Here is a 23,425-nt window from a genome sequence, read left to right as displayed (position 1 = left end):
ATACAGGCAGGAACATGCTCTTTCCCTTTTACAATGAGAAAAAGGAGAAAACTTCAGTGATATCAAAATGTACATGTAAGGAAATCTTTGAAGTAAACATGCTTGCACAATATAATTATACATTTAAACGCTGTCATTATGGGGTGCTGTGCTGTATAAATCTTCATTTGTGCAGGCAGACCAGCAGCTGCTTAATAGGAAGATGTTTCGACATGGACTACATCTCTGCACAACCTTAACTGACTCTTCCTGAGAAGAATCTAAACCTTTGCTTCAACTCATGAAGATGACCTATTCCTGCTAATCTATGTAAATGCACACATTAGTCAATGAGAACATTTTTAATATACAGTCAAATACAACATAGAAATGCGTTTGTACAGTCTTCAACAATTACTTTATGTCACTAAGGTGCCATTACATGTATTTTATTCATCCAAATATAGTACATTATATGAGAGAAGTCGGATATGTGAAAAGCTTGCATTTTCAGCACTTTATTTCAGAAATAATATGTATTTAAATGAATACATTTACATTTTAAAAAATCATCTTTCCCCAAATATCCTCACATAACGCTACTTTATGGCTCCTATTTCTCTATATGGTGAAAAAGGAAAGGAAAGCGTGCCATATATTCAAGTAATTTTGAGTATTAAGGTACAGGTATATTTGTAAACAAAAATGAGAACAGCACCCAAATCTTTAATATGTTTGGCAAAGGCAAATGCATATAACTAGATCATGTTAATTGGTAATTCATTTAAATCTATTTACCCTACAATTGTACAAAATTGTCTTGTGGTTAAAGCTATTACAGTACTCACCATTGCATAGAATTAAGCTACAATTATTTATATGGGAGCTCATGCATGTGACGTAAAGCATTATTTTTACATGATCCCAATGCAACAGGTTTGCTGGCTGTGTAAGATTATTCTAGTCATTCAAAGAGTTAGTGCATTTGCTGTTAACGATTATTCTCTAAAATGTTCTATAATATAAATCAGTTACTGACACTTGTTGAGGGAATTTGAACATGCCTGCACAGTGCAACAAAATGGTCTTTTGTTAGTGGATTATAACACAGGTATACACTGTGTTTGTATGAAGCATTGAGAAGGGCAATGAAAATATTTTAATGGTGGAAAAGGAAAACTTGGTAGTTAAACTATTTTACCAAGTTTTCTCTACTGAGTCTAAAAAAAGTCTAAGATAAACTCTGTCACCATCATTTAGCTCCACCAACTATCACAATCATCTAATGTCTATGTCAGTCATGTTACATTTTGATCCTCAATGTCCCTGAAAATTGCTAGATCATGAGTCATACGTGTTATGGAGTAATAAGTAGAATGACCTGTAAGATTTTAATCTACAAAAGCAGAAATGGCACACTCTCTGGAAGGTCCAAGCAGTTGTTATGCACTACTTGCCTACTGACCTACTACATTTTTGTGCCTGCCTGTTGCTGACACAGACTTAATTCTTGATACTTTACCTACTCACTGATTCAGTTCTTTGCAGCCCACCTGGTGATGACCATGGCTTGTCACCTGAAGTTGTATCAGTCAGCCAGATACCCTGCTGTCTCCCTGCTGCTGCTTTGCCTGTGTTTCTCTGTGAGACTAGGTCAGCAGCTATGGTACAAGTGTGTTCCACTGCTAATGTGAATCTTCAATTGATTTACAGCTCATATACTGTAGTCATGCTTTCTATATAGTAATGCATTGCCAACCAGCCAGGTGAGCGCACTTGTTGAGGAAAATACAATCTCTATACATGTCACATATTTTGTTAAAAAAAAAAAGCATGTTCATGTCTGTTTTGCAAGTTGTAATGAGGATCCTTCTTCACATTGGAGTCTGGATCTCTGGTGTTCTGTCAGTTATGTGATGTAACACCCATCAATGGTTATGTGCCTCTTGACTATTTCCTTATAGACCTGTGGTTGGGTGTTTGCCATAATATATTCTTTATATAAAAATATAATTTTAGAACTAAAAATTAACACAATTGATTATTAATTAGAGATTATCTTAAATTAAGTTATGCAGAAGTATTTCAAAATAGGATTTCAACTTACCTGTAAAAAACTTTTCTTGGAGTACAGTGCAGGACACAGAATCTTTGTCATAAGCTTAGGTTATGTGAAAAAAGCTGCAGGGACATTCCCACTACAAGTCCATGCCAAGCTAGCCTCATTATTAAAGCAAGCAATAGGGAGACCACAAGATACACAGGAGAAGGATCTGTGTCCTGTACTGTACTCAGTACAAGATACAGAATCTTAGTTTCCCAAAGCAGTCTAACTGAGGGGTGGGCAACACAACAAAAATGCTAACAAACCTATGTAACAATGGGATAAGGAAAAACTCACCAGAACCCAGAGAACAGCCTAAAGCATCTTAAGCCCAAAAGACTGGATGTTTTGCCAGAACATCCAACTGGTAAAAAACAAACAAATGTGTGAACAGAAGACAAGTTGACAGTCTCACAGTTTGAAAGACAGATGCCTGATGCAGGAAAACCCATGAAGCACCAACAGATCTAGTAGAGTGCACCCTATCAGGGAAAGGAAGAACCTTACCCTTCAGACTATAGACTGAAAAAATGACTTATCTAATGCACTTGGCAATGGTGGAATGAGAGGCAAGGACCTTCAGGAAGCACAAAGAGGGAATCGGTTTACCTAAAGGAGGCTGTAACCAAGAGAAAGAACCTCACAACTCATACTATATCCAGACAATGGAGAGAAATTGTCTTGGGATATGTTAAAGCAGGACACAAGCAGGGAAGAATAACGTTTGACGTGATAGGAGGAAACCACCTTGGAAAGAAATGAGGACCTAGGTCTCCATACAACCATGTCATTGTGTAACACCAAGAAGGGCTCCATGTGGGAGAAGGCTACTAACTCTGAGATCTGCCTCGCAAAGATGTTAGTAATGAAAAAGGTCACCTTGCGAGTGAGGTCACATACAGTAAGGAAGTATCTTTAATAGGTTTGAGGATTACCTGTGAAGGCCCCAGAGAACTATGTAGAGGTCCTACAGAATCATCCAGGGGCATACAGGAAGAGAGAAATATCTAACCCCTAGAATAAGGGCTTTGAGTAAGGAGTAGGAGGCCAAAGTCTTTGAAATAAAAATGGCCAGGGCTGAGATTCACCCCTTGATTGAATCTAAAGCCAGTGGGCTAGAGAACCCACCAGGATAATGAGTATGTCAGAGAACCATGTCCTCCTGGTCAATCCAGTGCTATGAGAATCACTGGGATATTCTCCATCTCAAGCCTGCAGAGTAGACAAAGGAAGAGTTAAAAAGGTATAGAACAGGCTGACCTGATCTCATGGAGTCACCAGAGTATCCACTACAATCAGAAATCTACCAAGTCAAAAAAAGTCTAGCCTTGCAAGTCAGGTGCATAGGGTGGCCCAGAGACTGAGTCTGTCTCATGCAACCAGAATGTTGAGTTGCAGCCATCTAGAGTGAAAAATGGGCACACAGCAAGTGAAGTGAATTCTGGGACTGGAGCATCAAAACACAAAAACAGAGGGACAGCAAGTAATCTTAAGACAAGCGAGTCTTGTACAGGGCTGTATTCAATATCAGGCCCAGGTACCCCAACTGAGAAGATGGTTCCAGCAATGACTTCTGTAAATGGAGGAACCACCTGAAACTCTGCAGAGTCCGCGCTGTTCATTAGGCTTTGGTAGAAAGGATATAAGTGGACTAGTCCTACTACAGGAGATTGTCCAGGCAGCCCAATGTGGATACTCTGAGCATGAAGCAGAGCAAGGACTGGAGCAACCACCTTGGTGAAGACCCAGGGTTTCTGTTGACATGGCAAGAGGAAGAGCAACAACATTGATAATGTTGCATGCCCTCAAAAAAGGTAGATAGCTTTGATGAAGTGTGAAAGTGGAGATGCCTGAGTAAGCATGTCTCTGATGTCCACACAGATCAGAAGGTCTCCTGGTAGAATGAACAAACTGGCAGAGTCCCGGTAGAGCCAGTGGACCCATAGGAAAGAGTTTATAAATGAACCCATTAGTTCCCGCATTGGGTGAATGCACCCTCAGGTCACCGTAATTTGCTGACAAGCGAGATACAAGTAAGATAATACTAATTAAAGTTACTCACAAAACAATGCAGAGCAGAAAGGGTTAATGGTTGTGTGTGACTAGGGCATATTAGGTTGCTGCACAGACAGTACACCAAAGAGACATTACCAATGTGGGTTACATACAACCCGCTACAGAACAGTAGGGATTAATGGCTGCATATGACTGGGTCACCATAGGCTGCTGTAGAAACAGTACATAAGTGAGACATTACCAACAATGGCTATTCAGAGACTCCTGCAGAGCAGCAGGGGTTAAAGGCTGTGGGACTATGCACCATAGGCTGCTGTACAAAGTTCAACAGTGACCATAGGTTGGAGGACAGCTGTATATGGTGAGATTTAGCCAACCAGGGTCACTCACAGACCACCTGCAGCACAATGGATGACGTGCCATTTGTGGAACCAAGTGTCCCAAGAGGGAGTACTTACAACTGAGAGGAGAGGGCAAGCCTTCCATGCTGGACACTGTATAATGCTAGAGACCAGGTGGCATCCAAGGATCATTGTGCTGCATGTGGGGAGCCGGTAGCAGTGATCTGCCAACAAGGAGAATGCATCCATAGAATCCAAGATGACATGCTTCTGTGCAGTAAGCTTGATTGGGGCACCTGTACGGCAGAGCTTTGACAGTCTGGCCCAAAAATGGCACCCAATTTATAAGTCAGCTGGTGCTCCTGCTCCATGGCTGTGACACACCATTTAAAAAGTCCCAGCCCACTGGGACAGCACCCTGGGACAAGATTAAAGAGCACTAGGTTCAACTTACCATAGCAGAAGTCTTCATAGAACAATGTGGGTTTAAAGGGACAAGCCCCAACCTGGCTTTACCTTCCTACATAGACATAAACCCAAAAGGATCTACAGAGACAAGACTCCATCTGCTAATGGACCACAGCTCTAGACCTGTATAGCACCCTTCGGCTAACTCAACACAGTGCAAAGTTGAGCACCTTTACAAGATATAGTGCCAAAAGTGACATTAAAGGCCATCCACCCCACTCAGACTATATAGTACTGTTTATACTTCCCTTTACATGTCTATGCTCTTGCACCAACCTGCAATTTCTACATGTGCTAACTTATAACTTATTGATTATGTGTAACGCAAAGGGGGGAAAGAACATTTGTGAACAGATTTTCTGTAATGTTATAAAATGCACAATATTAGACAAGTGCATTTTGTGCATTTACCATTCAGTGTCTGCTTGACACATATATTACATGTCCTATTACAAAAATTTTATTGACAACATAGTAATAACTGGGATGTATACTTTGTAGTAAAAAAAATAAAATGTACTGCAGGAAAACAGACAAGTGTAAACAGGCCCTTAATGCTACATACAGTACATATAACGTTAGTGCTCTGATTTTGTAATGTAAACTTGAATGAGCAAAGATGTAAAATTATTACCCTGCTTTTCTGAAATAGATTGTAATAGTTTTTTCTTTAACGTAAGATACCAAAAAAATTGGTTGAGCCTTTCTATTAGTTATCTGAATAGTTTCCCTGATGTATATTTGCTATTAGCATATTTAAAATCTTTGCCCCTGAATATAGTAGCTTCCAATTTAAATTATGCTTGTCGTTACTAATATTCTGACAAATAAACACACTGTAGCACCCCGGATTTTAATGTATACTTGAATTAGTCCTAAATTCTATGAACTTGGCTTCTGGACTTTATAGTATTCACCTAAACATGCCCCCATGCACATTTCTCTTTCTCAGGGCTCCTAAATCCAGGGTTCTGTATAAAGCAAATACTGACTTCCTCAGAAGTTAGCAATTTATCCTGCTTGCTCCTGTTTCCAATTGCTTGTTGTTGGCAAGGGTTGCCCAAAGTATATCCTTTATAGAAAGTTAAGATTTGCATAAAGGCAGGGGTAGATGACCATTTAAGAGGAACTCTGAGCCCTTCCAGCATAATTTTTAACCCCTTCGCGCCTAAAGGTAAAACAAATCTAAATGCCTAAGCACAATTTTGCAACGTTGACATGTGTTAGCAAAACCGTTCATATCATCACAACTACTTTGTTAATCCAGGTGAATTATACCTTGTTCTTTTCAGGACAATTTGGGCTTTCATTTGGTGGTAAATGGTAATGGATATCTCCTGATTTTTTTTATTATCAAAGGAAAACTGGCCCAAAATAGTAAAAAAAAATTATTTTTTTTATTTAGCTGTGTGTTTCTTGTTACTACCATAACCTACCACCAAAGAACAAACCAAACTTAATACTCCAGCTTTTGACAATCGCAGCAATACCATATATGTGTATGTTATTTGTTTGTACCCGTAGTACAGTCCAGAAACAATTGTGCACATTTTGTTTTTGTCTTTTTTTACCTAAAACACACTGACACCAACACCAATTTTTTTAAAATCCTGACCTTTGACCCTAACATTAACCCAAACACTAACACTGGCACTGACCTAATTTTAACCTTGATCTAGGTATTTTTCTTTATTTTTTTATTTTATTTTTTAATATTTATTTATTTATCTTTTCTTTTTCTTTATTTTTTTTTTTACAAACTTTTTTTTCCCCTCTATTTCAGGAGTTAGAGAGATACAATGTATCTCTCTCCTCCATTCATAGACAGAGGAAAAAACAATGGGGCCGAGCTGTACAGTGACTGATCACTGTGATAGCCAATCAGAGGCTATCACAGCGATCATGTGACCTGGAATCGGGAGTCCCGGGTCCCAATCGTTAGAACGGGACCCGGTGCTCTCAGTGACACCACAGTCTTTGTGCTGGGAGCGTGCCATGCACAGACAGGTACGCAAATATGCGGCCCCACGTAAAAAAGTCCAGTTCTGTGAGGCCACGTATTTGTGTTACATCGGTGTCAAGGGGTTAATGATACCAGGGAGAAGCACTCCTTACCTCTGTTGAATTGATACGTATTATCAGTGGTCCTATTGTGTCCGTGCCTTGCAACTTCTAAAAACGGAACTTCATCCAAAGAGGGAATATCCACTTCTCTGCCCCTTTAAGTTTTAGCACGTTTTTTTGAAGGGGGGGGGGCTAGCAGCTACCTGGTTTTGACAGGTACCCTGCAGCCTTCTGGGACATGTCACAGGTTCCAGAAAGCTGCAGGGCCATTCAGAAAGGGTAGTGCAGCTCTCGCATGCACAGTGGGAATCCAGCTGTGAGGACTCAAGTAGTTACTGCTGGCTTTCCAAAGTGAGCATGCCAGCGCCTGGACACAAAGATGACTGAAGAGCTGGCTCGGGTGAGGACAATGCTATATCCCTGGACTGGTAAGTGTCATATTATTAAAAGACAGCAGCTACAGTATTTGCTGCTGATGACTTTTACATTTTTATTTGTAGGGTGAAGAATGGCTTTAACGAGACCTCAATGCCTTGCCTAATACAGGGTCTCAGGGTTTTGCTCTGCCATGTTACTTTGTAAAAAACTGTGCATGTAGGCATCTTCAGGTGTTATAAAGTCCAGATGTTAGTGTAACGTCCATAGAGCCACTGCTGCTTTGCTTTTAGCTGGCCTAACACAATAAGATTTTAACTGCTCAGCTCAGTAAATTTTACTTACAACCAATTTAATATAAGAGTAATATTACTGGATTTAAAGTGAAATATTAAAGATGGGTGTACCTGTTACAAGGTTTTAGCAACCAGCCAACACAAAATGTTTACCCTGTATGGCCAACTCTAGAGACACAATAATGCTGGTGTGGCTCAATACTGGGTATCAGAAGCTGGTAAAGGCATTTGGGGTAAAGCATATGACTTCCTAATCTTAAATCCAGTAAAGTACAATCTTTTTAATTAAATAATACACATTAGCACACTTTACAGAGCCAGCTGGGTATCAGACTTGCAGCAATATAACAGGGCAAAACATACTTCTAAGGTAAAATAAAGACAAATCAAGGTCAAATGCATTTTGTTTCCGTTGTCTTTAGGAGACGTAGTATACGTTCATTTTGTGTGAGGTCTGCTGGTAATTCACTGACCTGAAATAAAAAAATAGGGGTTATAATGTATGTAAACCCAAATACTAATGTATAATAATAGCTCCCTTTTGTTACAGTTTTTTATATTAGCAAAAGTATTTAATAAATACATGTTTAATAAATACAGTTTCTGCTGTCTTTGAATACTTCCTTTAAAGAGGTGACAATGCTAACCCACCAGCTCCCATTGCTGCAGGAGCATTGTCACCTTGTACAGGCATCTGTGCTTTCATCCAATCACCTGCAGTAATAACTCCCTGCTTTTTGACAGACAGCTGCCCTATCCATTGAGCAGCCAAGACTGAGCCTTCCTTTTCAGTGATGATAAAGGCAACCTCAAGTAGCTTTTTCCTTTAAAAAAATATTTTGATAACACAGAGGAGAGCTGTCCACTGTCTTTTTCTTTTTGCCATCTGTGTCTCGTTAGGGAGATTTCCCTTCACTGAGAGAGTGAGAGGATATCTTTCCAATGTAATGGAAACAAGTGTCATTATTGGACGTTTTTGCTTTTACTCCTGTTCTGTTGGTAACACAAAATGTAATTTCCGGTGACATTAATTATCAGTACACTAAGGCTGGCCTTACACGATACAATTTTCTTGAGATTTTTGGTTTAGATTTACCAAAATCCATATAATAGGAGGTCCAACCTAACAACACTTTCACTTGTATCCAATTAGGCAGGCTCTTGCACTACATAGTTGAAGGTAAATCTAAAGGAAATTGGGCAGAAATTGGACGGAAAATTGTATAGTGTACGGCCAGCCTTAGTGTTAATCTTACTAATGAAAACACAGACAACGATAAATACCTGACAGTGATTCTAACCCCCCACCACTCTATCCAAATCTAAAGAAAAGGTTTTGCCTTTAGTTATATTTTAAATATTACTTTTGAAGATAAATTCACGAGATATGCATGTGCTTCCCACTGTGTTGAATCTATATTAATTAGACCGTGTCCAATTTATATTATCATAACGTGAGTGGCTCCCTAATTTTATATTTAAAGTGGTTATTCACCTTATTTCTGATTGAAGGATTGGCTCCTGCTTCCAGGAGAAGGGCCACTGACTTGATGCTTCCACTGAGCACTGCAGCATGGAGAGCTGTGGATCCATTCTATTTAAAAAGAAAGTAGAGTGTGTTTATTACCAAAGCTGTGTGTGTATGCCACAATGCAAATAAAGGAAGTTACTTAGCACAGACGATCATTTTACTGGATAGGAACTTTATCATACAGATGGTAACAGTGCCTAAAACCTCTAAGGAAGAGGCAAGTCCTCGAAACGCATCAATCTATTGGATGTCTATACTCCCTATTGCGGACAGTCACGTAGTGCGATGTTGACCAAGCTGTTCTTTTATGATGTGCCTTTGACTTTATAAATAAAAATGGTGCCGCGCCCTTATATTGTACCCATGAATAAATAAATAAAATCAATATTTAAATAATAATTAAATGTTTAAATAATAAATTAATACCCTAATTAATCAGAATGTAAAATGTGCAATTCATTATAAAAATGTGATTCATTATTATAGAGAAAGGAAAAAAAAATATATAAATATATATATATATATATATATCTCAAAAAATTAAATAAATAAATCCCAGCTAAAATAAATAAATAAATGAATCAAAAATATATATATACTGGAAAATCAATAAATAGTTGATAACTGTCCAATGTAGGTGAGAGTCCAATCATTAGTGAGATCCCATCAGAGTGGAACTGTTCACCATAACTTACTGTTCACATGATTCCAAATAAAGATGCTCAAAATAAAATAAGTTACTTGGTGTATTCTTCTATGAGTAGCAGACTGAATGGTTCTCCTCTTTGCTCCTACTATTCTGCTGTAAATGGATCCTGGATGAGGTCCTCCCTCCAACAGATGTTATTTGCTTTCTCCCTATTACTCAGCGTGATGCCAAAGGGGAAAAAAGAGAGGGATAGTGCCTTATCCTTGGTAAGAATATAAATTTATTAGTGCCAATTTTGCACTTACAGATATTAAAACATCAAATCCCGACGTCACCATGTACCCGACTCCTATGCATGGCGAGTACAGGAAGTGTGTGTCCACACACCGCTCAGGCTGGACACAGTATACACTCAAAGCGATTTGATGTTTTTATATCCATAAGTGCAAAATTGGCACTAATAAATTTATATTCTTACCAAGGATAAGGCACTATCCCTCTCTTTTTTCCCCTTTGGCATCACGCTGAGTAATAGGGAGAAAGCAAATAACATCTGTTGGAGGGAGGACCTCATCCAGGATCCATTTACAGAAGAATAGTAGGAGCAAAGAGGAGAACCATTCAGTCTGCTACTCATAGAAGAATACACCAAGTAACTTATTTTATTTTGAGCATCTTTATTTGGAATCATGTGAACAGTAAGTTATGGTGAACAGTTCCACTCTGATGGGATCTCACTAATGATTGGACTCTCACCTACATTGGACAGTTATCAACTACTTATTGATTTTCCAGTATATATATATTTTTGATTCATTTATTTATTTATTTTAGCTGGGATTTATTTATTTAATTTTATATATATATATATATATATATATATATATATATATATATATATATATATTTATATTTTTTTTTCCTTTCTCTATAATAATGAATCACATTTTTATAATGAATTGCACATTTTACATTCTGATTAATTAAGGGTATTAATTTATTATTTAAACATTTAATTATTATTTAAATATTGATTTTATTTATTTATTCATGGGTACAATATAAGGGCGCGGCACCATTTTTATTTTTAAATTGTCATTTTTAGTACATATAATGAGGATGTAGCTAGGAGCCTGCGAACTTATTCTATACTAAATATTTGTGGTGGCTCACAGGACATATTTATCCTATTTTGCCTTTGACTTTACTGTCGTTTGTGAGTACAACACCTACTTTTATTTCTTATTAAACATTTTTTATGGTAATGTACTAGGCCCGTGTGCCCTCTGTTTGTTCTTTCTTCATTTAGTATATTTGGATTTCCCCAGTCTATTGAGGGCTGCAAGGTGTGCATGTTCCAGGACATTCTTGATGTGGTTGTAGCCTGCATTGAGTCCATCCCCAAGTGCAGGAGCATTTGTGTTTGCTGATTCAGTGCCTAACACCAGACTGATTGTTGGCAAGGTTGCGTTAGGTTTTTAGGCATATGGTGGAGCCATTCCTTGCAGCCAAGGGATGGCATGTTTACAACATGCTCATTTTAGTCACGCACTCTCATTGAAAACATGTCAATAAGCTTAAACTTTTAATATTTAAAACTTTAATTAATTTTATCCAGAAATTCATCCACCATGTATCTACCTCAAAAACAACTTGCCAAAAGTTAAAAATGTTTAAAAAATAATAGTCCTACCTAAGTACAAGCACTACTTTTAAATTGTGGAAAATGCTCTGATTGTAATCTCTATGGGAGGGATGTGGTGATGTTCTTTTCTAGGTACAATGTCATTACAGAAAGACTTATTTACAGTAACTAGAGTAAAGATGCCTACAGACCTCAGACAGTAGCCCACCATGCATGTATAAGCCGGTCACTGAGCAATCTTTTTTCTATGGAGCAGGGAAGCATCTGGGCAACATTTGTCTATACTAGGAAAATAATAGCATTGGACAGAAGAATTCAAGCTGGCCAATCACTTCATCCTCTAAGAATACTTGGCTCAGGAATGACTGCCATGTTCGGGATGGTCATACAGACATTAAATATTTGCCTGATCTGACCATTACTACGCCTTTACAGTGGAACAAATGCAGAGCTTTTACCTAAAGTAACCAATTTAAGACAAAACCTGGTATAGCAATGACTTCCCTTCCCTGTCTTCCAGATTTTGTACATTTGAGCTCCAGATTTTGATTCTCAGAGTAAGTCTGTTGGCAGAATAGTGAAAACTAGTAAACAAAATCATTATCAATTGCCCTAACACAACCAAGGACTAGAGCTAGAACACTGAACATCTGGATTTTACAAATGTAGCCAAAAGCATATATGGTCAAATGTTATAATAAGTATAAAGTGGAAATAAATGCAGTGCATCCCATAAATAATGTGGATTGCAGAGGCTTGGCGCTGACAGACAAGCATACGTCTTACCTTCAGAACACCAAGTGTGGGAGAAAACTTCAACAGTTCTTCTACAACATCGCTGAAACCCTTAGCAGCAGCTTTAAACAAAGCAGAAGTGCCATCCTAGAAACAATGGAGTAAAACAATAGAATTATTTTATTTTCATGTTCAATATAATGAGAAACACTGGGGGGTTATTTACTAAATCTGAAGAGTGTAAAATCTAGTGCAACTCTGCATAGAAGCCAGTCAGCCACCAGGTTTTATTGTCAAAGCTTAATTGAACAAGCTGAGGTTAGAAACTGATTGGCCGCAATGCACAACTTACCAGATTCTGAATGCACCAGTTTTAGTAAATCTACCCAACTGTTCTGGGATTCTGACCACACAGCATGCTTCCAGGAAGAAGTCTGAGGAAAGGGACTCGTTCCAAAAACGCATCAGCAAGCCGACCATGCTGACAGTTGGACACCCCGCCAATGTTATGGCCATCTCTACCGATCTACTAAGCTTTACATTTATGCCATGTTTGTGAGTATGTTTTCATCCTCTTTACTTTTAATAAATCTTGGATAATGCACTAGAGGTTTGCGCCTCCTGTTTGCTCTTTTTATGGCCTGATATGCTATAAACTACAGCAATGACTAATATCATTGCAAATTATTTAAAAAAAAAGGTTTTTGAGGCAACCCTTAAGCCCTAATTAGATCCATTTTATCTTGATTATGCCATTTTATTATGTCAATTTATAAAGTAATTTTTAAATTCAGATTGGCTTAAAGAACTCCAGCCAGCATTTAGTTCATTGCTACTGTTTTCCATTACACCCAACAGTGACACAATAGGAATGAAAAATCTCCTAAATGGATAAACAAACATCAACAAAAATACTAACTTTTTCCCACTCCACTAGTAATGTGCTTTTATTATTATCTCTGTCACCATTGGAGAGATTTGTTTCATTTCACATCCCAGTGGCTTCCAACAGAGGCACATACAAACCTAACTAGAAATATAATGCTTTCCCATTTTTTACAGGTTTCGACTAGAAGTTATTATAGCACATTTTCATATGTCTGTGCCTAGTGACAATGGTGATGTGCTAACAAGCAAAGTATAAGATTACTTACAATTCGTAAAGCATCTCGTTCAGCTCCTCTTAGCAGCAGCACCCTGACCACCTCACTGAACCCCAGCTGTGCTGCTATCCAAAGAGCAGTGGTTCCATCCTGGCATAGAGAATATTACTTTAGCCACACAATGAAAGACAATGTATTTTTTTTTTACTGTATAACCACACACGTTATTTTGCTGTATGATTTAGCAGCAATTTTCCTTCCATAGTGATGTGTTATCTTTTGATTCCACTAGATGGCATAATGCACTTTGAAATATTTTCATCAAACTTTCCTTAGCCTATACTTGTCTATCTTCACCATTTTCCTTAAAGTGTTACATAACCCACAACAGTAAAATCAGTCTGTATATGCAGTAAAGCATGCTTGTTATACTCACTGTGGAACCTAAGGTGTTAATCTTTTGCACTGTGTAAAAAGGCTGTTTGACCCTGTCTTCTCTGATCCTCCCCTTCTTTCAGTGTCCCCCTCTTTTCTCTTGATAAGACATATCGTCTGGAGTCACTCTGCACATTTTGGTGTGTATTGCTAGAGAGGTTTTTTTTTTTCTGGGACAGTGCATGTGATCAGCACAGGGCCAATCAGCACTGTCCAGACAGAGGTCAAGGGTTCTGCATCCTCCTAGAGCAGAATGAAAACTCATCCTACAAGCTTTAACCAGTGCTTGGCTGGACACTGATAGAAGTCACAAGATTGCTATATACTGCTGATGAGAAAAAGTATTTAGCAGTTTGTATTTACTAAAATAATTGCATTTCCATGTTCTGTGTACTGTGGGAGACCAGATATAGTGAATGCAGGGTCCTGGGTTTAGTAACACTTTAACTATTGACAGTAAACAGTATCCTGAAACTGGTGTTTGATGCTCTCTTGCTTTCTCCCTCTTGCCTGTTTTCTTTCCTTTCCTTCTGTTGCTATAGTCCTCTTATTGCAGCATTCAGCCAGCAGATTGGCTTATTCTTTATGGATCACACACACCAGATGGATGAAGACCTTTGAACTCTATGAGAATGTTTGCTTTAAATTTTTTAGTTTATTTTTGCATTGAGTGTCCGACTCTATGGAGTTGATTTACTAAAACTGGAGAGTGCAAAATCTGGTGCACCCAGGGGCGGACTGACCATTTGGAAACTCGAGCACTGCCTGAGGGCTCGGGGTCAGTAGGGGGCCCCATGAGATGCCCCTGGTACCTTTTTCACAGGCTTTTTTGAGTTTGGCAAGGACACAGGGGCCCCATGATCCCCTATTTCCCGGGGGCCCCATGAGTTGTCAGTCTGCCCCTGGGTGCACCTCTGCATAGAAACCAATCAGTTTCCAGATTTTATTGCCAAAGCTTAATTGATGAAGCTGAAGTTAAAAGCTGATTGGATACTATGCACAGCTGCACAGGATTTTGAGTGCACCAATTTTAGTAAATCTACACCTATGAGTAGATGGGGGTTTGAATGTGCGTAAGCTGCTACCTTTCATTACCTCAGTCTTTATTATTATTTCATCTCTAATCATCGTATCTCAATAAACTTTGAATATGTAAAAATCATTGCGTTTGAATTGTTATGTAGCGCATGTTTCGTGCTGTATTCTCTAAGATCTAATTAATTGTCATACTCTGAAACCCCATAAAAAGCACTGGTGGTATGAAACACAAAAAACTGGAAGAATTTGGAATGTTCGTGTTTCCCATTCCAGCTTCGTTTTTTCCTGCAAGGACAGTTCACATGACTAGTTGTGTGCTATAACTAAATACCAATTCCACCTTCTCTCTCACCCCATACAATACCATGGTCATTATAAGCAGCATTGTCCAATAACTTAAAATAATATCTAATAAGTGCTGATGTGAGAATACAGTACAACTGCTTCATCCTACTTTGCTACAAGTCCACCCATGATTAAAATTTCCCTTCATTTTTACAGCAGAGGTAATAGGTGAAGACTGTTTTGACCTTGACCTGAAAAACTTTTTTTTTACTTTTTCCCAATCAGCAGATTTCCTGCTTCATCAAGAGTCGCTAGAAAACTGCAATGTTGGTTAGACCAAATTTAAAGAAATATAGTCAGGAATACACATTTGTTAGAATCTACTCTGCATTAGGGCTGATTCACACCAGATGCAGTCCAGTGCATTTTTAATCTGTATCAAAAATGCATACACAGTGTTTTCCATGTATTCCAATGGCCCAGGTCCACACCAGTGCAGCGTGTTCCAGTGTATTCAACAAAATTGGAACGTGCCGCAATATTTCTGTATGGAACATATCAGAAATGTGGCAAATAGCAATGAAAAATGTACAAGAAGACATTTGTCCTGAATTGAGATGAAGAAAAAAAAAAGGGGAAAATAGCACCAGAACCTATCAAAAACCCGCATCCAGACATGCATCTGGAACACAGAAATTGTGGCATGAACAGGCCCTTAGTCTAGGTTCACACCTAAGTGTTTTCCGCAGTGTTTTTCAGATATGCACTACAGTCCATTTAACATGATTTCCTATGGGAAACATTCACATCTCCATGTTTTCACCCAGTGCGCTTTTTGGAAAGGGTCAGGGACTTTTTTAAAAGCAAAAAGTTGCGTTTTCGGTTCTATAACGAAAAACTGCAAAAAAGCATGTAGTGCATTTTTTATGCCTTTTTGCCACTTTTTTTTAATACGTTTTGCGTTTTAAACCTGCCTAGCAACAAGAAAAAAAAATGCATCAAAAACTCACTGCAGAAACGGATCAAACGCAAACTGCATGGGTGTGAACCTAGCCTTATTCCTTGTCAGAGAGGAATTTTCCTTTCAGTCTCATGGAAGCTAAACTATCTCCTACCAGAGCTCAGACACTAGGGGAGGATAAAATGGTCAGTCAATTTGTTATAGCCTTTTGCTTTACTTCATGTAATCTTGCCGGTGCTATTGTTATATGAAAGTAGCTATTATTAACACAGAGTTTTTGCAGGAGATAAGGTAACCATATAGACCAAGGTTTCCCATCCAGGGTTCCATGGAACCCTAGAGCTCCTCCAGAGCTTTCTAGGGGTTCCTTGCACAATGAGCAATTCCTACCTCTCAAAAAACGTTTCCACTGACATCATGGGTCTTTTTAGCTATCTGTAAGAGGGTAATTCTTCTCAACAACCAAAAGTGTAAGGAGCATTCATTCCACTGCCGTCTCACTAATGTATTATAAGTTGTAGATAAAGTAAGTTTTAGCACAGGTTCCCTGAGACTGGAAAGTTAATTCAAGGGTTCCTCCATGCTGAAAAGGTTGAGAAAGGCTGATATAGAATGACACTTCTGGTCTGACAGGGAGAAAATACAAGTAAGTAATAATACAAGAAGAGTAAACATTGAAAGGCAAGACTGCACTGTTATAGCAATTCAAGAGTGGAGATGCAGATTATTACCACTGACGACTGGTTCACTTTAAACCATAGTGTTAACAATGCTTCTGTGTTATGCCATTTCAGAGTCAACATCCTGCATTGCTTAACTAAGTGAAATAAGAATACTCCTCTGTGAGACTTCCATTTTAAATGGAACTGCAGCAAAAAGTTTTTATATTTTGGAAGATAGAAGTAGTTAGAACTGATTATTATAGCTGTGTAGGGGAGATTTCCCCGCACTTCCTGTTTGGAACACATCAAGTGTATTGCTGATGTGAGCTGAACTTTCAGTCTTTTTTTTTTTAAAGCCCATATATTTCTTTAGATGACTCGGCAATTTCCGTACAGTCAGGTGGCGCCATTTTGCTTCTGTGAGCGGAGTGGTGGAGGTGTTGTACAAGGAGTGTGTGAGCGGCGCGGCCATGGATGACATTGTTACTGATGTTGCGGTTGGTGTCAAGCATTTTGGAGTTAAGATATGCTGAAGGAGGTGAAGAGCTTTTGTACCAGCATACCGTCCTGGGTTAAAGGGAAAGGCGCAGTCTGACCTGAGTATTCAGGTCAAACCAGAAGGTGAGCGCAATAGTGTGTCGGAGGTGGATAAGCACTGAGGGGTGACACAAGAGCGCCATATGTGTGTGTATATATATATATATATATATATATATATATACGTAGTAGAGTGATCACACAAATGCACTTGGAGCACAGTGGTCTTAAAGTGACAGTTTACCAGCAATTTTATACCATAACATTGGGGCACTTGCTTGATGGTATATGATGCACAGGAGGCATATTGCATAAGCACATGTGAAGATTTCGGAGTATTAAATGGACAGTTCACCATGTATATAATTAATTTGGTATTTGGATACATTATTATTTAGCACTGGTATATGCAGTTTATTTACATACTGTATATGTGTTGATATTTATTTGATGTAGCACATATTATTGTCACAAAGCACAATTGTATTCACATATGTACATTGATTTATTTAGCACTTGGGTTTATAGTACTGCGCTGCTGTGTTTTATAACACATCAAGTGTCTTGCTGATGTGAGCTGAACTTTCAGTCTTTTTTTAATAAAGCCTGTGGTGAAACTCGAAAAATTAGAATATCATGCAAAAGTTCATCTATTTCAGTAATGCAACTTAAAAGGTGAAACTAATATAAGAGATAGACTCATTACATGCAAAGCAAGATAGTTCAAGCCGTGATTTGTCATAATTGTGATGATTATGGCTTACAGCTCATGAAAACCCCAAATCCACAATCTCAGAAAATTAGAATATTGTGAAAAGGTGCAATATTCTAGGCTCAAAGTGTCCCACTCCAATCAGCTAATTCAGCCATAACACCTGCAAAGGGTTCCTGAGCCTTTAAATGGTCTCTCAGCCTGGTTCAGTAGGAATCACAATCATGGGAAAGACTGCTGACCTGACAGTTGTGCAGAAAACCATCATTGACACCATCCATAAGGAGGGAAAGCCTCAAAAGGTAATTGCAAAAGAAGCTGGATGTTCCCAAAGTGCACAAGCAGCAGGGATGACCACAGCCTGGAGAGGATTGTCAGGAAAAGGCCATTCAAAAGTGTTGGGGACTTTCACAAGGAGAGGACTGAGGCTGGAGTCAGTGCATCAAGAGCCACTACACACAGACGGATCCTGGACATGGGCTTCAAATGTCGTTTTCAGGCAGTAATTGCTGCAAAAGGGGCCCAAACCAAGTACTGAGTATATATGCATGCTTATACTTTTCAGAGGTCTGATATTGTTCTATGTAAAATCCTTGTTTTATTGATTGCATGTAATATTCTAATTTTCTGAGATTGTGGATTTGGGGTTTTCATGAGCTGTAAGCCATAATCATCAAAATTATGACAAATCACGGCTTGAACTATCTTGCTTTGCATGTAATGAGTTTATCTCATATATTCCTTTTACCTTTTAAGTTGCATTACTGAAATAAATGAACTTTTGCACGATATTCTAATTTTTCGAGTTTCACCTGTATAATTCTTTAGATGATTTACTGGTAGCTAATGTTGCTCAACTCACTACAATATTCTGGGTATCATTGAGACAGGAAATAAGATGAAACCTCCACAGTAGCCTGAAAAAAGAAATAAAGGCTGGAGTTGCATTTTATTCATTTTTTGGGTGTCCTCCTCTTAGTACATCTGTTGCTAACTCATCACCAGGGGCGGACTGACCATTTGGAAACTCGGGCACTGCCCGAGGGCCCGGGGTCAGTAGGGGGCCCCATGACATGCACCTGGTACCTTTTTCATAGGCTTTTTTGAGTTTGGGCAAGGACACAGGGGCCCCATGATCCCCTATTGCCCTGGAGCCCCATGAGTTGTCAGTCCGCCCCTGCTCATCACATGTATGTTGCTTAACCCGACTTTTCACCAGCCTCCATATAATTATCTTGCAAACTGAGCTCTTAGTAAATGCTTATTATATTGATTTAGTGATATGTCATTTTTATATTTTTAATTTTTTTATATTTCAAGAACTGTTTAATCTTTTTTTTCGTACTTGGATCAATCACATCAAGGGAGTTGGTAGCTGCAGTATTGCTGATTAAGCTGCCATTATGTTTACACTTTCTGTAAGACCTGCTGCACACTGATGCAATTTTGCATGCATCCCCTGGGGCATAAATCCAAATCGCAGCTGTATCCAAATCACACGAAAAGACGCACTGCAATCACAGCTGAACCGCATTTGAATTGTACTGGAGGTGCTCCTTGAATCGCACTAGAAAACTGAATAAACTTGCACCATATCAGTGTGAACCTAGCCTAAAAGGGTGACAACACTATTCATTCTACAGTAAAATCACACAGCAGCATATGTGTGGACAGGGTAGTCTACTTCAACAGCAAACAAATTAAAACCCAAACACAGCAAACTGGGCAGCAGAGTGGCTAAATGTTGTGGGTAGAACTTCTGGCTGGCAGTACTAGGGTCGTTGGTTCAAATCCCAGCTACGGCACCTCCTGCCTGGAGTTTGCATGTTCTCCCTGTGCCTGTGTGGGTTTCCTCTGGGTACTCTGGTTTCCTCCCACACTCCAAAAGACATGCTGGTAGGTTAATTGGATCCTGTCTAAATTGGCCCTAGTATGTGTATGTATGAATGTGAGTTAGGGACTAATGTAAATGTACTACATATATATAATGTAAAATGCTGCATAAACTGACAGCGCTATATAAGTACCTGAAATAAATAAATAACACTTTTTAAGCAGGTACAGCCATTAATTTAACTTTTTTTAAATAGAATTAAGCCAAAAGCTGTAGTAAGCACCCTACCAATGTAATATAATTTATTCCTGTTACAGGAAGGGGAAAAACAAAAATAACAGAAAAAACATAAAAACAAAAACTTCTCAGTTAATGCTAATGACAGATTGTATCACATATCTACATTTTAATTTTGCCTACAGGTACACTTTTTTTTGCACAATTCCTCTTTGGTCTTTTGACCAAAGTCCATGGTCTTAGTGCAAAATCTTTGACTTTCAGCTAACAATTTTGTCTTTGTAAAACATTAAACATATAAAACCTGACCAGAAATGGAATGGGAAAAGTACAGGGCACAGACAGGTTATACTGGATATATAATGAGTAGAGTAAATTCAGCAGCTACGTTATACAATTACCTGGCGTGGCTGATTCGCCTTTGCCCCATACGTAAGCAATAATCGAATGATATCCACAAACCCTCCCTGTGCAGCCAGAAATAGTGAAGTTGCCCCATCCTAGAACAAAAAAACAGAAATAAGCACATCAAAGTATATGTTTAACACAATAAAGCTCATAAGGATAAATATAGAGGTGTGTAGTATTTTCCAGATTCCTATAGCCAAACAGTAAATACATTCTTGCTCTCCATGGTTGCTATGGGTTTGTTGAAATTTAGTTTGGTATTAGAAGTGTTGTCCTCTGGCCCCAGCAGTCAGTATTGGGAGCAATAAAAGGAAGCTTTAATAGCAGTAATCTCTAGCAGTTTTGTGTAGCATGTCCCCAGACTCTGAGGGGTTTATTTACTAAAGCTGGAGAGTGCAAAATCAGGCTCACTTATGCATGGAAACCAATCATCTTCTAACCTCAGTTTTTTAAATTAAGTTTTGAAAAAAAACCTGGAAGCTGATTGGTTCCTATGCAGAAGTGAGCCTGATTTTGCACGCTACAACTTTAGTAAATAAACCCCTGGCTGTCTCCTACAGCATGACTTCAGTCTCCAACTAGTCCTGTAGAACAGTCCCTGACCATTTCTTCTAGTATACATTCAGTCTATGATCATCTTCTGTTGCATTACTGAGAATAATTAAACTGGTGGGTTGTGGGGGGGTTACCACATCACGAATCATAAAAAAATCACAAAACCCAAAACACATAGACCCTAATTTAAGGGGCAGAAAACAAGGTAAAGTTATGGGATTCTATCGGCACCCCAAAGACTTTTTGTCTTTGGAGTGGCAATTAAGTACCATCACATCTTTTCTGCCCTGTAAATTACGGTCCATGTGTTTTTGTGTTTGCTGTTACATCACATATAATAAATATTATATGCAACCCTTTTCAGGGGCCACATTTGATACCATGGAAGTTGACTACCACTGATAGCAACTGTGTTATCTTTTTTTGTGTTACTATTTAGGCCGAATTAAAAAAAAATGAATATTGTTTTCCCTACTTGACATACTATACATTTACGTAATGCACACGTTGCATGTCCACAATCTCTGACTGTCTAATCTAGTATGTTTACAGCTTCCAACAATCATCTGTAGTATTATGTGTGGTCTTTCGGTGCTGTTAGGGATGGCAACTGAGGTCCCCTATACCTTATGGACTAGAGGCATAATATCCACATGTGAATATGGAAAAAAGTAACAGAAGGATGGTACAGCAAACATTAGAAATGAGAAAGTTGTATTAAAAAATATTTTAATGATAGCTGTTCAATGATAACACAAAATATGTGTTTACTGAAGTTACACAATAATTTCCTTTTTTACTCAGCAACAGCAGAATTAATATGAAAACTATTTGTACATTTTTCTAAAGTGTTCTCCAAAACTACTCCAGATTCACAGGCTTATATATATTGAACACATAAGTGGCCCTCCTTCCTATCTGCCTCCCATCAAGTACAGGGGTCCAAAGGCAATTGGGGGTCCTGAGTAATTGTCCTGCTTGAAATGCTATAGTTGACCCAGGAATTTTAATGATGGGTGTATGCCATGTTTTGTGTTACAGTTGCCAGATGATACAGACTTGTAAATCAGATATTTTCTAACTCAGCTGCACCAAGCAATAAATGATATTAACTTGTTCGTACAGGACTTTATACATGTAATGTATGCATTCACAAGCTAAAAATAAAGATACCTGCAAGTGTACGTGGACTTTTTGCCAAGTTTACCCTACCTCACCCAAGACGTCTGCCTTATGGGCACACGTTCATATTGTAATTCATGTTCAAATCAGCCAGAGTACTGGTTAAATAAGGTCACTGATTTCTTCTTGAAGCAAACTTTCAGTGTATGGGTAGGAACTAAAATTATACATCGTGTAGGTTTTGCACTGCTAAGTATATCAGCCTTAAGAAATATACTCCACACATAAACAAAAAAAATCATAGCAGCAGCGCTGAAGGTCAGTTAAAATGTCAATTAGGATGAACGTTCCTATGGTCTGTATTCTTTTGGTTCTTTGTAGACAAATGTACATGTACTATATTGCCAAAAGTATTGGGACACCCCTCCAAATCATTGGATTCAGGTGTTCCAATCACTTCCATGGCCACAGGTGTATAAAATCAAGCACCTAGGCATGTAGACTGCTTTTACCAACATTTGTGAAAGAATGGGTTGCTCTCAGGAGCTCAGTGAATTTAAGCGTGGTATCATGATAATTTGCCACCTGTGCAATAAGTCCATCCATGGAATTTCCTTGCTGCTAAATATTCCACGGTCAACTGTTAGTTGTATTATAACAAAGTGGAAGCAACTGGGAACAACAGCAACTCAGCCACGAAGTGGTAGGCCACATAAAATGACAAAGCGGGGTCAGCGCATGCTGAAGCGCACAGTGCGCAGAAGTCACCAACTGTTTGCAGAGTCAATAGCTAAAGACCTCCAAACTTTGTGTGGCCTTCAGATTAACATAACAGTGCACAGAGAGCTTCATGGAATGGGTTTCCATGGCTGAGCAAGTGCATCCAAGCCTTACATCACCAAGTGCAATGCAAAGCGTTGGATGCAGTGATGAAAAGCACACCAAGAGAGGGTTGTTCATTCTCCAGCTGCTAATGCACTGACAATACCATTTACAAAACCCACGTGCCATTTTTGTACTGATGTAGCCAGGTGCTGGCTGTGTTATAATGGAAATCAAGGGACACTGACAAGTTGAACTATGGGTTAAGCCAGCCTTTCTCAACCAGGGTGCCCAGGCACCCTGGGGTGCCATGAGGTTTCTTCCGGGGCAAAACGTCTAAAAATTGCTCAAAACATGTATACAAGCCAGCGGGTGGAACAATCCTGCCTTTTAGTTACACATAGCCACAGGTTTTCATTGTGCACCATTACGACCTTCTAGCCGCCGGTGTCCTGACAACCAATTACATCATCAATTGATGAAGATGTCAGCTGCCTGCACAGCATCCTAG

General features: G+C 38.8%; 1 protein-coding gene across 1 annotated transcript in view; it reads right to left on the bottom strand.

The window, feature by feature from the left end:
• Positions 1 to 326: 326 nt before the first annotated feature.
• Positions 327 to 23,425, bottom strand: part of ANKRD29 (ankyrin repeat domain 29) — a 95,643-nt gene continuing 72,544 nt past the window's right edge. The window contains exons 7-11 of the mRNA XM_089675735.1: positions 20,409 to 20,507; positions 13,358 to 13,456; positions 12,255 to 12,350; positions 9,139 to 9,237; positions 327 to 8,116 (exon numbers count right to left, since the gene is read on the bottom strand). Coding sequence (XP_089531861.1) covers positions 8,036 to 8,116; positions 9,139 to 9,237; positions 12,255 to 12,350; positions 13,358 to 13,456; positions 20,409 to 20,507 — 474 coding nt within the window. The 3' untranslated portion in view covers positions 327 to 8,035. The remainder of the gene's footprint in view (positions 8,117 to 9,138; positions 9,238 to 12,254; positions 12,351 to 13,357; positions 13,457 to 20,408; positions 20,508 to 23,425) is intronic.

This window comes from Staurois parvus, unplaced genomic scaffold, assembly GCF_062004578.1.
Source record: "Staurois parvus isolate SC_StPar_1 unplaced genomic scaffold, SC_StPar_1.0 ptg000157l, whole genome shotgun sequence".
Lineage (NCBI taxonomy): Eukaryota > Metazoa > Chordata > Amphibia > Anura > Ranidae > Staurois > Staurois parvus.
Note: the sequence above shows the minus strand (reverse complement) of the source record. Positions and strands in the feature narration are given on the sequence as shown.